The sequence below is a fragment of the Nelumbo lutea genome, chromosome 3 (genome assembly GCF_056320005.1).
Source record: "Nelumbo lutea isolate HS-2025 chromosome 3, American lotus-T2T, whole genome shotgun sequence".
NCBI classification, from domain to species: domain Eukaryota; kingdom Viridiplantae; phylum Streptophyta; class Magnoliopsida; order Proteales; family Nelumbonaceae; genus Nelumbo; species Nelumbo lutea.
The window spans coordinates 84179088-84195094 of record NC_142686.1 but is presented as its reverse complement, the minus strand read 5'-3'; the positions used below and the strand labels follow the sequence as shown (position 1 = coordinate 84195094).

Sequence of the window (16007 nt, the reverse complement as noted above, 5' to 3'; positions counted from 1 at the left end):
TTTTATTCAATATAAAATGTCATCAATATATTTTTATACTGATTCCATATGCAGCCGCCTAAGGATCCACCTTGAGGCGTCGCCCTTGTGCTGCAAGGTTGCCAAAAGTCAACAGTTTAACTCTTTCCAAAATCTCCGCTACAATCAGCTAGTTCTTACCAATTGAGCCTGTCGGGACTTTTTTTTTTTTTTTTCTTTTAGAAATAGTAGGCACCACTCAACTAGCTATTATATAAGTGTCCCACTTTCCTAAGAAATTGTCTTGACATATATACATAGCCATATACAAAGCCCATACCCCCCAAATTGAGCCAGTTAGTGCCTTTTTTTTCCTATTAATTACAAAAAAAAAAAAAACAAAATAGAGCAATAGGCACCCACTCAAGTGGCTATTATATTATATAAAGAAGATTCGTCATTTATGGATAAAAAAAATCCTCTTAATTAAACTGGGTCAAGATCAAGTCTTCGTCCTTATTATTAATTTATTAATTTCCTTACACCAGCCAAACCCTCTTCTAGCTAATAACATGTGGAATTTGATTGGGTTAGCAGGAAAATACAACCCGGCCGTCACACATGTTTGGTCAAATCCAAGTGATTTATACAGAACGCAGAAGACGGCCTGTGTTATCTTGGCTTTGCACTTTGCTAGGACACTGGACACCCTCACCCACCATCACGATTCTTTTCGTTCTCGGTATGTTGTTTGTCTTTCTTCAGCCGAAACAACACCAGGCTGTCGTCTTCTTTGCATCGTTGCTATCGTCTCTCCTCTTATTAGGGTCAGGAGATGCAGTAGCAGCAAAACTGGTAAAGCCTGGTTGCGAAGATAGATGTGGGAACGTGAGCATTCCCTACCCATTTGGCATGGGGAGTGGTTGTTTCATGGACGAGCCGTTCGAGATCATATGCAACAGCTCTGCTTTTAACCCCCCGAGACCCTTCCTGGCAGCTCACACTTCCAAAGAGGTTATTGAAGTGTCACTGGAACAACACTATGTGCGTATCTTTCGTACTTTTGTAACTCAAAACTGTTACGATAGTCATTCTGGGCAGGGCTCCATTTATTCCTCACATAGTAGCAACTATACGCCTTTTACCTTCTCCGCCACTCTCAATAAGTTCATTGCCATCGGCTGTGATATCCTTGCCTACATCTCTGCCGATGATAGTGGGAACTACACGGCCGGATGTGTCTCTCTTTGCCCAACCACCATTCCGGATGTCAACTCTTCCTCTTCTTCCTGTTCGGGCTTGGGATGCTGTCGGACTTCTATCCCCAAGGGAATCTATTTTTACAACTTGTATATCCATAGCATCAACACCAATGAGAGGACTTGGTCCTCCGAAAACTGCAGCGTAGCTTTCCTGGCAGCCCGAGATTTCTCTGATTTCAACAAATTCCTTTCCATCAATAATAAAGAGCTCCACAATCAAAAATATCCTGTGGTTCTGGACTGGGGGGTAGGGAACGGCACATGTGAAGAATCTCGAAAAAGTAAAAACTCTTCGACTTATGCATGTGGTGATGCCAATACTTACTGTATTGACTCCGATAGTGGCTCAGGGTACAACTGCTATTGCTCTCAGGGCTTTCATGGAAACCCCTACTTGCCTTCTGGATGTCAAGGTACTCGTCAACTTCTTCTTCTTCTTTCTTCTTCTTCTATATCCTTATATATATGGTTTTGGCTTTCTGTGATTGCAAACAGATATTGACGAGTGTAAAGACCCAAACATCAAAAGGAATTGCCATTCGGCAGCTACTTGCATTAACACAGAAGGAAGCTATTATTGTGCTTGCCCAAGTGGTTACCATGGAGACGGAATCAAACTAGGAAAAGGTTGCTTACCAGTACCAGACAAACGAAGTCTTCCCTTGGCAGTGGTGGTTCCTCTAGGTAAATTATATAAAATTACAAATTAGTGTACGATTCGTGCATGATTCTTCCAACATTAATTAATGACCTCTGTCAAGTAATCCTATAAATATATGACCAAATCCAACTCGGATGGTGGTGCTCTCATCTAAATCCATTTCCTTTACATCCCTAAATCCAACTCACCCAAGGTAGACATTTGTCATACTGATGGTCGCTCAACTGGTGGGATTTCCCGATGTTTGTAGCGCAGTAGCGGAGATAGGGGATCAAATTCCAAGGTCAACAGGATTTGGGGGTTAAGGAGACGTGGATGGGCTCCTATAAATTGCTCATTTAACATGTTTTCTTTGACGTGCCTACTATATTTATGAACCCAATTTTACTTCGGGTTGACTTAGGGTTAACTCCTCAGGCAACCCAATCCAATCTGAACCCGATTTTATAGTACATATCATATATAAATATATTATATATATGATATATGATATATTGATTTGTTTATATGCATGATAATTGTATAGTCCCCACCACATACTATCATTTATTTCTTTTAAGATAATCATTTCACTTAATCATAATTAGAAATACTAAAACCTTAATAACATATTTTAGTTTTTGAATATTTTATTCTTTATCTCCTCTATATTGTTTACCACTCATAGCTTGCTACCCATAAAAGATTTATTATAAGTCATAACTCATAATAAAATATAGCCATTTTAAACATTTTTTTTTCTGAATTTTGTACTTAAAGAACCAATTAAAACATCAACAAACAAATACTAATAAAACATAGGATCAATATATGCAGTGAAAGTTGAGTTAAGATATGAGATTAAGAAGTCTTACACGATTATAAGGGATGGGAAGAAGGTTGGGTTGGGCCCAACCTGAGCCCAACCCGACCCAAAGTTACTTTGGGTCGGGTTGGGTTGGGTTAGGGTTGAAGAATTTAGTTAGGATTAGGTAGGTCAGGTTGGGTTAGGGTTAGGATTGGGGGTTTAGAACTTAGGGCAATCCGGCCCGACTTGCAGCCCTAGTTAGTGACAATTATCCCATAAACCGATAAGCTTTTATTTTCCATAAAGATCCTATGAACTTTCACTTTGTGAAAAATACCCCGCTAACCATTAAGTCAAATAACGGAGTGCATTAAATTATCAAAAACCCACCTAAACTTATTTTCTTTTTCACACCCTTGTCTATTAAATTCTCATTGACCAAAACTACTTTCATTTTCTCCAAACAAACCATTTAAAATAAAATGAATCATTTTGCTGCCTTTGAAAAAATGTTTTTCTTTTTAATTCTTCATTCATTTCATTCATGAATGCCTCTCTTCATCTTAAAATATAAAAATTATCCACTCCTTTCTCCAATAAATCAAGAAAAGCCAAACAAAGCCATAAATTTATATCTATCAAGAAAAAATTCTTACCATTTTATTTGAATATTGATCCATCCAGAAATCTATAAAGATCTATTACCAAGAGGGCTTCAATATTATATTTAGAAAACTAATCAAATCATAAATCATTCAAATAAATGAGAAAATGGTAGTTTGGAGATTTAATAAATTTAAACAGCTGAATAAGAATTTTTTTATTTCTTTTTTAAGTTAGCTGACAGAACTCTACCTGAGGGGCCCTTTCTCGCAAAGTGAAAATTTAGGGTGGTGTCAGAAATGCAAGTTCAGGGGGCATTTGTCACTGGCCCCCATAGTACAAGGGGGCCTTTATCGCAAATGAAAGTTTATGGTGGTATCACAAATGAAAGTTCAGGGGGTATTTATCACTGGCCCCATAGTACAAGGGGGCCTTTGTAATTTCGCAAAAAGGTAGGCATTGGGTTAACACAAGTTGCTTTAATTTTATTTACCATTCGCTTTTGTTAAGACACTGTCATAATCATGGCCATAGATGTATTGCAGTAAATGTGGTTTGTACCAATGTCAATTGATTTTCTAGTTGTGGATTCCAAAAAATAAATTTAAACCATGTTTGAAAAGTGAACCATAAACGTGTTCCCTTGGTTTAGACATCTGGTTGGTACTTGCCTTGCCTTGGTTTTGGTTGTTAAATTTGATTTTATATTATCAATTTATATCTTTACCCTTTATTTACACATGTACATAACAATAACACATATTCTTTTTATTAATTTAATATAATGTTCAATATATTATATGATATTTTGTACTATAAACTTGTTTTTGATTTAAAACTATTCCTTTGAACACCTTAACTTTTGCTTTTTCAAATAGAAATTACACCATGCTTCTGTTTTTTTTTTTTTTTTGCTAATGTAACAATTTCGAAAATAAATAAATACAAAAGCATTCTTATTGTCGTAGAAGACCCCCTTATTATGAAAGCTTCGTGTAGATATAAACATATATAGATAGCCTTTGATCAAGTTAAAATTGTTGGTACATATTTTAAAATACATACAGGACTACATCTGTATATGTGTGTTTGTATACTTCAGGTTCGGCCTACATGCGGTTGAGGAAAACCCAGCCTAAGTTGCACTTCTTACTTTGAAATCAAAAAGATAAGATTCTATTTGAATCTCAATATTATCCAATGTAAATCAGGTAGGTTGGGCCAGGTTTAAGCACAAACTAGGCCCAATCCTAGGAATAAAGCCTGAGGTTAAGCCCATTAGTTTGTATGTACACGTGTGTGTGTATTATGTTTATCATGGTAATTAATGTGAGTCCGGATTTTTTGTTCATGCAATTTCTGTCCACGTTTATCTACATAACATCACAGTCACACATAGAGAACATTTCATCCTCTTACATAGTATCTATCATGCAGGGAAGATGTTCCTAATTCACGGGGATAGTGTGTTGTAGGTAGATATGGGCAGAGTTCTTGTGGGCGAGAGATCCAGAGTCAATTATTGTTGCCTGAACACCACACATTTCAAAGAACCTCATGATAATCCCCACAAGTAGTCAATGCTACCTCAAATCTCTTAATGGGCTTGTCTCTGTGTTGGAAGCCTACTAGGTCGTAAGGACTAGATTGTGGTCACTTCCTATCGCTGAGAGGTACTTAATCAAGGTGTTTAGGAAATAGAACAAAACAATCCGATTGAACAAGGATTCGTTCCAACCTCTCTCTTACAAAAAAGTGAGCTAACCTTCTGTTGGTCCATGTATAGGTTGGACTTACAAAAAAGTGAGCTTACCTTCTGTTGGTCCATGTATAGGTTGGACCTTAGAAGCCCATTTCAATGAGTAAATGTTCGTTAATTCGATTGGTGAATTCTCTGGTTTGGTTGCATATAACCAAGAGACCACCCTCTTTTTCCTGATTATTGAATATAGCATTCAGGTCTCTAATTAAATAGTAGCCATGGAAATATAGAGTTTGTATGATATATTGCCTCCCAGAGACTGTTTTTCTTTTCGTTTGGGTAACCCATAAGCACTTAAAATTTCCCATTAACCTCTATCAAGATGATCAGTAGCTCTTACTATTATCAAGTTTGTTCCAACTGTGAAAACTTGAAGGCTAAGTTCTACTCCCACATTAGCCAAAGACCACCCAACAAGCCTGCTACCTCCACACAATAATAATGGTTCCAGCCTAAGAAAGATAAAATCTGCCTTGCTTTGTGCATGAGAGGAGCTTAGATATATAGGTATTGAACAGCCTGGGTCCCTCCCATCCCTTGGCACTTCCAAGCTAAGATTTTCATGGTTGGTGGGTAGGGGCAGATATGAACCTGTCACCATGACCGCATCTTATCTTTAGGTTCCTCGGGTTCCCTTGCTTCATTGTCTTGTTTTCTACTACTCCTTTTACAAGGAATGAGAGTTTCTTCAACGCTGGTGTCTACTTCCATGGCATAGGTCATGAGGAGTGATAGAATGTGCTTACATTGTTGTGCCTACTAAGTACATCGGGACTCGTTTGAGTTTCTTTCGTTGTAATTCTTAGTTTCATTCCATTCTGTAGGAGCATGAATGATCGTAGATTCAACCTCATTCACATTATCATTTATATCAGGAGATGGAGTCATAACGAACATAGTAGAATTAATAAAGGGGTGGAACTGGACTTGCTTGATTTGGTGTGCTCATGTTTGAGGTCACCGGAGTGGGACTCGTCATCCTATTTAGGTTAGATAGAGTGGGGTTGCATTTGCTCTCTTGTGGATCGGGTTGTATCTGCTTATGTCATCACTTCTTTTAACACTAATGTGGAATTACCATTCAACGTTGAAGTTGGGTGCATATTCGAGGTAGCCATTGTTAAAGAATAAAACCCATTCAAGGACCTCACTTAACAGCTTAAGCTTTTAGGCTTAATGGTTCTTTGAGATGGTATCAGAGCCACTTTGACCAAGTGGTCTAGTGTTTGATTATTATCACCCCCATTATAATTAATTAAGTTTCAGCATAAGGTATGGATGGGCCTTTGCTGTCCACGCTTCAAGCCCAATGAGCTGGCTTTTGTGTGAAGAGGCATGTTAGAGAATAAAACCTATTCAATAACCTCACTTAACAGCTTAAGCTTTTTGGTTCAATGGTTTTTTGAGAGCCACATCCTAGTTGAGTGCATTGTCTCGACCAATGTCCATAGGTTGGTTATGAATGGGTTGAACTGAAACGATACCATTGGGGTTAGTGCTTGAATTGTGTCCTCTACCCCAATGGCTTTTCATGCTGCTATTACCTTTGATGTTGATACCAATTGGTACCTAGATTCAGGTGCATCAACACACATGACACCATATTTGTGTCATGTCTTATCTCTTGAGTTCACTAGTTAATGAGTTCTCCATTAGAGATCTTGGTGACTTGCATTATTTCTTGAGAATAGAGGTATTTTGTTCCTCTCAAGACTTGATTCTTTCTCACTGCAAGTACATCTATGACTTGTTGAAATGCACCAATCTTGATGGTGCCAAACCAGTCAGTTCTCCTCTTGCACCTTCTTCCTCTCTCTCTCTCCAAGTCTGGTGGCAAGCTTCTAATAAATCTTACTCCTTATCAGAGCTTAGTTGCTTTGATGCAACCTGATATATCCTTTGTTGTGAATCGTGTTTGCCAATACATGTAATGAACCATCTTGTTGCAATAAAATGCATTGTTTGATATTTGAAACATACCTTGGATGATGGTTTGTTGTTTAAACTTTGCAAATACATCCCTCTCATTGCCCATACAGAAACCGATTGGGTTGGGTGCCCAGATGATCGACACTCAACTGGTAGCTATGCTATTTATCTGGGCCCACACATTGTTTCTTGGTGTTCTCATAAGCAGCATATCATTGCTCCCTCTAGTATAGAATCCGAGTTCAGGTCCCTTACAAATACTACAGCTGAGTTGATTTGGTTGCAGTCACTCTTAATAGAGCTTGGCTTTTCTCTTAAAGTACTCCCGGTGTTGTTTTGTGACAATGTTGGTGCTACGTACTTGGCTGTGAACCCCATCTATCATGCTCGCACCAAGCACCTATCCATTGATTACAACTTTGTACGAGTACGCATTGCTAGCAAGTGCTTACATGCCCAACATATTGTACAATTGACTTATGTGCTTACAAAGGCTTTGTCCAACCCACATTTCTCTTTTCTTCGATCCAAGCTAAATGTGCTATTATCTTCCCCGTTGAGCTTGTGAATGTCCCGATCAACAAGAATCCCACTTGGAATCTACTCTTCGACAAAGATGGAGTTCTAGAGGTTGACTAGAATAGGACTCTGAATAAGATTCTTCATTTATAAATACATTTGCCACAAGTTGGTAGCAAGCTTTTTCCAATTTACAGTCAATTCTTGTCTAGTGCTTTTTACATTGTTAAGAATTAATGATTTTAGTTATTAAAGAGCCTACTATATATAATATAGAATATACACATATGATACATTGTATATATGCATAATCTAATTAAACATATATCCTTACATTTGGCTGTGAAACCTATTAATTCTTTACATAAAAAACCAAAAGATTGACCAATCCAACTGGTTTGATTCATCATTGTTGTATTAGGGATTGGATTGAATTAACCTTGCTTATCCTAATAAAAAGCCCAAACCTTATCTTGGAGATGCAAGTCTTTGGATGGGCCTTAAGTTGGTTCTTGTTCATATCCAACCAAGGAAGTTGTACCCCTGGATATTCAAAGCTTTTGATCTTTCTTTTTTTTTTAAAAAAAAAAAGAAAAATCAAGCCCATTTTCCAGGTCAGGCAAAGTTGTGGGAAGGAACTATCCGTAAATGTAGACTAGGATGAAGTGCCCATTCCTCTCTTATGGAAATCATACATTTTTGGGTTGATTAGTACTGGTATAGTTAGCTGAAATTCATTAGAATAAGAATGGAGTGATTGTAAAATAATTCATGTAAATGCAATACCCAAAGGGGAAATAAATATTAATTGCTCTTTGGTTTTGGTGTGTATACTCATATTAGTTACATCAACTTACCTTTAATTTGCAGGTATTGGAATAGCAATGGTTTTGATAACCTTGTTTGGTTTTGGACTATGGGGATATGCCACAGTTAAGAGAAGAAAACAAATAAAACTTAAACAGACGTACTTCAAGAAAAATGGTGGCCTATTATTAGAACGTCAAATCTCCTCTTGTGAAGGCAGTGGTAGGGTTGAGAGTACCAAAATCTTTGTTGAAGAAGAACTGGAAAGAGCAACAGATAACTTCAATGAGAATCGAATCCTTGGAAAAGGTGGTTTTGGTACAGTTTATAAAGGGATGCTATCAGATGGAAAGATAGTAGCCATCAAGAAGTCTCAAGAAGTGGACGAAAACCAAGTGAATCAATTCATTAATGAACTTATGATTCTTTCACAGATCAACCATAGAAACATAGTGAAGTTGTTGGGCTGTTGTCTAGAAACAGAAGTTCCTTTGCTTGTATATGAGTTTATATCAAATGGAACCCTTTCCAACCTTCTTCATGATGAAGACTATTTGCCATCGCTTTCTTGGGAAATGCGCTTAAGAATTGCCGTGCAAATTGCAGGAGCACTTGCTTATTTGCATTCTGCAGCTTCCATCCCAATCTTTCATAGGGATATAAAACCCAGTAACATTCTCATGGATGAAAAGTATAATCCTAAAGTATCTGACTTTGGGATATCAAGATCAGTTCCCATTGATAAAACTCACTTGACTACAGCAGTGCAAGGGACCTTCGGGTATTTGGACCCAGAGCATCTTCATTCAGGAATATTCACAGAAAAGAGTGATGTTTATAGCTTTGGAGTAGTTCTTGTTGAGCTCTTAACTGGGAAAAAGGCGATCGATTCTTCGAGACCTAATGAGGCAAAAAGTCTAACTATGCAGTTTACATCTTTGATGAAAGAGAATCGTTTATTCGACATTTTGGAAACTCAAGTGGTGAAAGAAGCAAAGGAAGATGAGCTTCTGATTGTTGCCAGGGTTGCAAAGAGATGCTTAAAATTAAATGGAAAGAAAAGGCCAACCATGAAAGAAGTTGCAGCAGATCTTGAGAGAATAGTAAGATCTCATGAACCTTCACTCGAAGAGGATATGTGGTTGGAAAAAGGAATTTCATGCCACTACACCAATAATCTGACGGAGATAGACACTACTTATGGAAGTACTATTTCAACAACCAATGGCAAACATGAGGGCGATTCATCTCCATTGCTTTATTTGGTTTAAGCCTTTGATGAAGACTTAAAAATGGTAATTAATTTTTCTTCTCGAGGCTTTAATTATCCAATAAATGGAAAGGTTTAGCCCAACTATGATTTCTAATTTGCAATTGAATAATTTGTACTCCTGAATTGCATCTTTGAACGCATGTGGATGCAATGGAAATGTGTTTTATTTAGTTAGTTGTTCAATAACTAAATAATAATTTCTAGAATGCTCTAGAAAAAGAAAAGAAAGGCCAGTTATATATTTAGCATAGAGATTAGACATGATATTGGAACCAAGCAACCCGCATTATTGGTAGCCAATAAGGTGGGTTTTCATCCAGATTCATAAGGGTTTTGATTGATCAAAGCCTCTCCAATATCATGTCTTTCTGGCACCATAGGTTTTTCTATCTAGATAATTACAGTGGTGATTATCAAATTGTCAATAAAAAAAGGTTCCACTATGATATGGTAAAGATATGATATTTAAAAACAACTAACCAATAAATTGGAATCATAAACGTGATAGCGAATAAGATGTTATCTATCAAAATTCATGGGTGGTTTTTGATTGGTCAAAACTCTTTCCATACCATATCTCTTTCGCATCATAGATTTAAAATGTTGCAATTTGGCGTACAACTTTGGTAGATTGGGGTTAGGCTTTGTCAAATTTTGAATGAGCCCAGCCCAAAAACCCAACCCTGAAGTAATGTAGAATCTTAAATTCGGGTAGCCGACTTGCACCACTAGTTGTAATTGGATGTAGCAAATTTTCAAATGATTTGCATTTTTGTTTGTTTTCAGTCATGATTTATACTCCTACCTGATGCATAATTTTCAAATGAATTACTGTTTTGTTATGGCTCTTATTAATGAATGTTATCTCGCATCTCGTAAAATAAAAGAAAAAAAAATGATGCAGAAGTTTCAATTTTTTTTTTGTCAAATTTGCGCTCATTGGAAGTGCGAATTTTGCATCAGTTTTACATTCCCAAAAACTGATGCAAAATTTGAACCTCCTTCCTGGTATAATTCTCTCTTATGTAAAGTGGGGATCACATAATTTTAATTACTTCATATTGTATTCTACTCTTTTCAAAAAAAAAAAAGAAAAAAGAAAAACTTTCTCACAAAAGTAATCCAACCTAAAACAACAATAATCCAGAATTTGAATTAAACTCATATTCACCCTCATTGATTTAAACCATACAAACAAACGGGGCGTAATGAATTAAACAATTACTGTTTAAACAAACAAACCGGGCCCAAAGAAATAAAAAACATCCCTGCCATTATGCGTGAGCCCATGAAGAAGTGGAGTATTGCGTCGGTCATAAGCCGGGTCAAATTTTACAATTTCACTGGAAAAAAAATCCCAGAAAATAAAGTGAATTCTGCCGGTCACACATTTCTTATTTTGGTAATGTGAAAGCCATAGTCAAGCCCTCTCAAAATCCATATCTATTTACTAAAATTAGATTTATCACCATTTTTCTATTTTTTCCTTTTTCGAAAATCAGAGAAAAGACTGACCGGAATCTTTGGCGTGGAAGGACCTAAGGACGAACCTCACCAGTCACCACGCCTCTATCGTACGAACCACTCCAACTGCCACTTCTCCTCCGCCGCACAACCCCGGCGTACATTAGCACTCCTGACACACAATAATAGCATTTTAATCTTTATCATAATTCGTATAAAAGTACCCAACACCGATTTCATTCAATCTCAGCCGTTAATCTCTTAGATCTCGATCTCTAGACCATTATGTTTGTGACACGTGTATCGCATGTATCGCCTTACTGGCAAAACCAAAAAAAAGTTCCTGGAGCGAACAGTGGCACTCCCGTAATTAACGCCCAACTAAATACCCTCCCCCGTCTTTTACGAAAAACGGTTTCCTTTATAGACCGTTAGAATACTCACAGTTCCGGACTTCACTTTGTACGGTACGTGACGTGCATTCCTCTTTTATTCTCAACGTCCATTTCTGCATGGTACGCGTTCGTCTCTTCACGACCAGAAACAAAACCCAACGGACAGGATTCCGAATCCGATCCTTATTCCTATCGGCCGAAACGTATCGGTTAACATTATTTTGATACTTTCAATCTGCATTGGCCAAATTTTAAGGCCTGGGATCCAGCAGAAAATTACAATGGAACAAAGAACCCGAATCCGTGAAACATGGGCGGAAATGTAATAATGGTAGTGGCGCTTTTGTAATTTCCAATTTTAATTGTTGAAGGGATTTCATTTCAGGGGACAAAACCGATACGGTTCACGTATCGCCGGCCGCATCGCATTACGTATGGTAAATGTACCGAGACATATGGTCATATAGGACCGGACAGAACAGAATTGCCCTGACTTTTAATGTGAAGTATAAACAATTTTGGTAGTGGCGGAATAGGGGTATTTTGGTCTTACACTGAAAAGAAAAACAATTCCATGTAACTGTAACCAGCCAATAGCCATGATTGAGAAAAACAAGGCACGAGACGCCGGAAAAGAGCAAACAAATTCCGGTCGGCTGGCCGGTCGTCCTTAGTCTGTACAACTGTAACTGTCGCCACGTAATAACAATAACAATTATAATAGTAAGATATGAAATAAAGGAAGAAATTAACAACGTAAAAACCAGAGAAGAAACGATAGAATATTCCGGCGTGGCGTGTCAGATACCAGGGCGAACGGTGAGTCAGATATCGTTCTATGATTGATGGTTGGTTGGTTCGGTTAGGTCGGATAGAAGGTTAGAGCCAGAGAGCTCCGGCGTCCTTGAGGAGAGGAACCAAAGTGCCGTTAATATGACAGGACATGACGGTCTCGAGGCCACCCAGGAACTTGCCACCAATGAAAACCGCCGGGAGGGGCTGCTGGACGTCGCCAACCAGCTGGAACAGCACGGTCTGCATCTCTCTCCCACCTTTCTCCTCGTCGAGCTCGACGATGGTGGGTCCCACGCCGAGGCCGAACAGTAGACGCTTCACTACGTGGCACATGCAGCACCCGCTCAAGCTGAAGACCACTACCGCGTTCCCTGAGGCCAGCCTCCTCACCCTCTCGTAACTCGCCACGAGCTCCATCGGCATTACCTCCTCGTCACTCCCACTTCCCTCCATCGCTATACCGGCCTCCTTCATGAACTGCATCCTTCACTCTTCTTTTCACCTTCCAGAAACTTCTCGAACTACGAAACGTCTCGTCGTCTGCTCTGCAAGTGAATGAGTGAGAAAGAGGAATGGAAAGAGAAACTCGCTTTAATGCAGCTTACGGAAGAGAACAATAATATAGTAACGATTGACTTCTAGGGTTAGATGATGTTGCGGCAGGCTCAAAAACAAGGGAAGACACAGTACTAATTAATGCTTCGTCATGCTCCTCTTCAAAGATCGAAGCCAGAAAGCCAACTCAGTAATCTCTTCTGGAGTTCAGGACTTCTGGGTATGGATCTGTTTTTAAGTACTTTGAAAGCCTTCCAGGTTTTGATGCGAAAAGCAGGCTCAGAAATAAGAAAGGAAGCGCAGAGAAGATAACAGAGGACAGGAGTTTCTTCCGGGGTATTTGTATATATTGAAGTGATTTGAAGAAGTTTGAGAGGAGGGGGATTGAGAAAGAGAAGATCGATCATCAATGGTTATAGGCTTTGACGATTAAAAAATGTAAGAAAAAGGAAGAAACCGATAATTAAAGAAAGGAAATTAGAGACAAAGAGCAGAGAAGATATCAGACCTGCTAGGGTTTCTGGACCCGGCAATCTCTGACGGATTGAGCTCTTCTTCTACGGTACTGCTCTGCTAATGATGCACCTTTAACGCATGCCTTCGATTCGACGACCATCAGAGAGAGAAAGAGAAATAGAGAGAGATTTTTAAATGGAGTTGTTTATGCTTTAAAGGAATGGAGATGTACGGACATTAACGGCGGAGAGTAACGTTTTATCCGAAAAGGGTTAATGTCGTTAAGAGGCAAGGAGAAATCGTTACGGCAAATGGAGATGTAAACCGACAAATCGACAAATAACGTCTTCTACGCCGCCGTTTGACGACCAGAACGTAGCTTTCTTGCTGTCGCTTTGGGACTGTAACGCCGTCCACTCTCTGTTAATTTTATTCTCTCCCTCTCTCTCTTTGTCTGGGTTTGGCTGGACAACGGAGACGTTAATCTCGATGTAAAAAAAAGCTCAACCGACTCCAATAATCCTATGCGCTATGCCTAACGGCTATAGTGGCTTTGTTTTGAAGGAGATCAATCTGGGTCATTAAATTTCAGACCGGCTAGGAATCAGGTCCAACTAAAGACCCGGTTGATGGTACCCGATTAACCTTGGACTATAGGAATAATGAAATATAATTATAAAAAAGAATTAGTAAATTTTTATGAAAGGTAAAGGTACTATATTAAACAGCATTAATATTTATATAATCATGAATAACTGGTATCCCAATGGGATAAGTATAAAAGAAAGGGAGTTCCACGGGTAGCTCTTGGCCAACTGAGCCATTGCATGGGCTGACACGAAGGTTCAAAATATTGATACATTTGATACGTGGATAGAGATGTATCGATAGTTGTTTCTTTATATTTTTAGTTTTTTTTTTTGTTTTTTTAATTTATTCAGAGGGATAAGTTTAAGGTTTGTCCACCCCTGAATCGATTGAGACCCCGAAATACCCTTGTAAGGGTAATATCAGAAAGCCCCGATACGATATCAGCCGATATGACCTGATATTTTGAACCTTGGCTGACACATTGTATTTTCTATTTACATGACAATAAGAAACATAGCCAAATCTATAAGAAAGAGCCCTAGTCTTCGTCAAAAAAGGCAATGTCAAGACCAAGGCAAAACATTCCTTTCTTGCAACTCATGCACCAATTTTTGTGAGTCTAAACATAAAACCAAACTCCCAGGATTCCATTGCTGTACATGTTCTAAAGCCTGCAATACAACAAAGAGCTCAGCTTGATCAATTGAATCTAAATTATCAATTCTACCACCATATATATTTCTAAACAGGATAAAATTTTCGTTAACATGATGATCCCAAACAGGATCGTCGGCTTTGACCGTTTTTCTTGTAGTGGAATAAGTTATTAGTAATAGATCCTACATCATTGAATATGATAATATTTGTTGAAGATCAGATTGTGAGGGCCTAGAATTTTGAAAAACCTGGTTAATGATGATCAAAAGATTCTGCCGAATAATTTGATAATTTCTGAAACATTTCTCATTCCTAGCAAACCATATATAATAAATGGCAATGGCATACCATCCTAAAGCATCAATAAACAACTCTTTATCTGAGAGAGAAATGCTAAGAGCATTAATGCACCCATGACATAACACATTCAAAGAACAAATGATTCAAAGATTCAACAAACCCATGACATAACACACACTGTTTATCTTGCTGGTCCAAAAAAAAATTGTATCTATGACTAGAACAAAATTACTAATAACCCTCCAGAAAAACAACTGAAAACGAGGAGGAATGGCTTGAAGAAATAAGATTTGAAATTGGTAAACTTCTAAGAGTCTAAGACACTCGTTGTGATACCATTGTAAAAACATTACTTGATTGGATCCAGGGAACTTGATCCAGAGAGGTTTGAGAATTTTCATTCACCAGGTAGCCACATTCTGAACCCAAACTCTTTGATTTTTGGAGCTACTGATTTCCAGTAAAAAGATTTTGATTTTTGAATTGTATGATCGACGAAACAAACTATTGTTTTTTAAATAACGTGACTTCCACATTTGAGGCCATAATTTATAATTTATGTTGTTCATTTATACACCTCCAAGCCAATTCTTTTTAAAAGGGCCAAGTTTACCATTTTCAAAATTTTAAACCCTAAATCTCCGAAAGCTTTTGGTAAGGTTATCTTGTGCAAAGAACACCACTTATAAGGGTGACTTGAATCAGACTTTCCCACCAGAAATTTTAATTAATTTTTCCAAAAAATGTATAGTTTTGTTTTTTTTTTTTTTTGAGGAAATTAAATAATACTCATTGAATGTAGGGAAATGAACTGAAGAATAGCTTGGATAAGGACTTTCTTACCTGCCTGGTTGAGTGCTGAGGCTTTCCACTTATTCCTAAATATCTAGAATGAGGATTGTGGTCATTGATATGTAACTGCCTTTTAATCATCCTTTGATGGCGTGGGTGAATGTTTTTACAAAAAAGTATTCCCGTTTTCTCAAAATTAATTACCTATCCTCAGCTATGTTGAAATTGGTTTTAAATCTATTTCAAATTATCCAAATCCTCCCGATGAGCTCTGAGAAACAACATGATATTATCAGCAAAGAATAGGTGAGAAATGAGGGGAGGAATGATTCAAAATTTTAATACCCTACAAAATCCTCTCATGTTTAGCCTTGAGAAGCAGGCGGGGTGACCCTCCATAGCTATAATAAGCAAGTAAGATAACATGGGGTCCCCTTTCCT

The 16007-nt window shown here is 37.9% G+C and overlaps 1 protein-coding gene and 1 long non-coding RNA gene across 2 annotated transcripts; one reads left to right on the top strand and one right to left on the bottom strand.

Annotated features, from left to right (window-relative positions):
- Positions 1-584: 584 nt before the first annotated feature.
- On the top strand, positions 585-9767 carry LOC148866147 (wall-associated receptor kinase 2-like). The gene is made up of 3 exons (XM_088980507.1): positions 585-1633; positions 1716-1904; positions 8352-9767. The coding sequence occupies exons 1-3, from the start codon at positions 703-705 to the stop codon at positions 9557-9559; spliced, it is 2328 nt and encodes a 775-aa protein (XP_088836633.1). The 5' UTR covers positions 585-702; the 3' UTR covers positions 9560-9767.
- Positions 9768-11978: 2211 nt separating this feature from the next.
- On the bottom strand, positions 11979-13410 carry LOC148866146 (uncharacterized). Its single transcript, XR_016110861.1, has 2 exons — positions 13279-13410; positions 11979-12755 (listed from the first exon to the last, which is right to left on the bottom strand). It is a non-coding gene; the product is annotated as an uncharacterized LOC148866146 (long non-coding RNA).
- Between the last annotated feature and the right edge of the window lie 2597 nt (positions 13411-16007).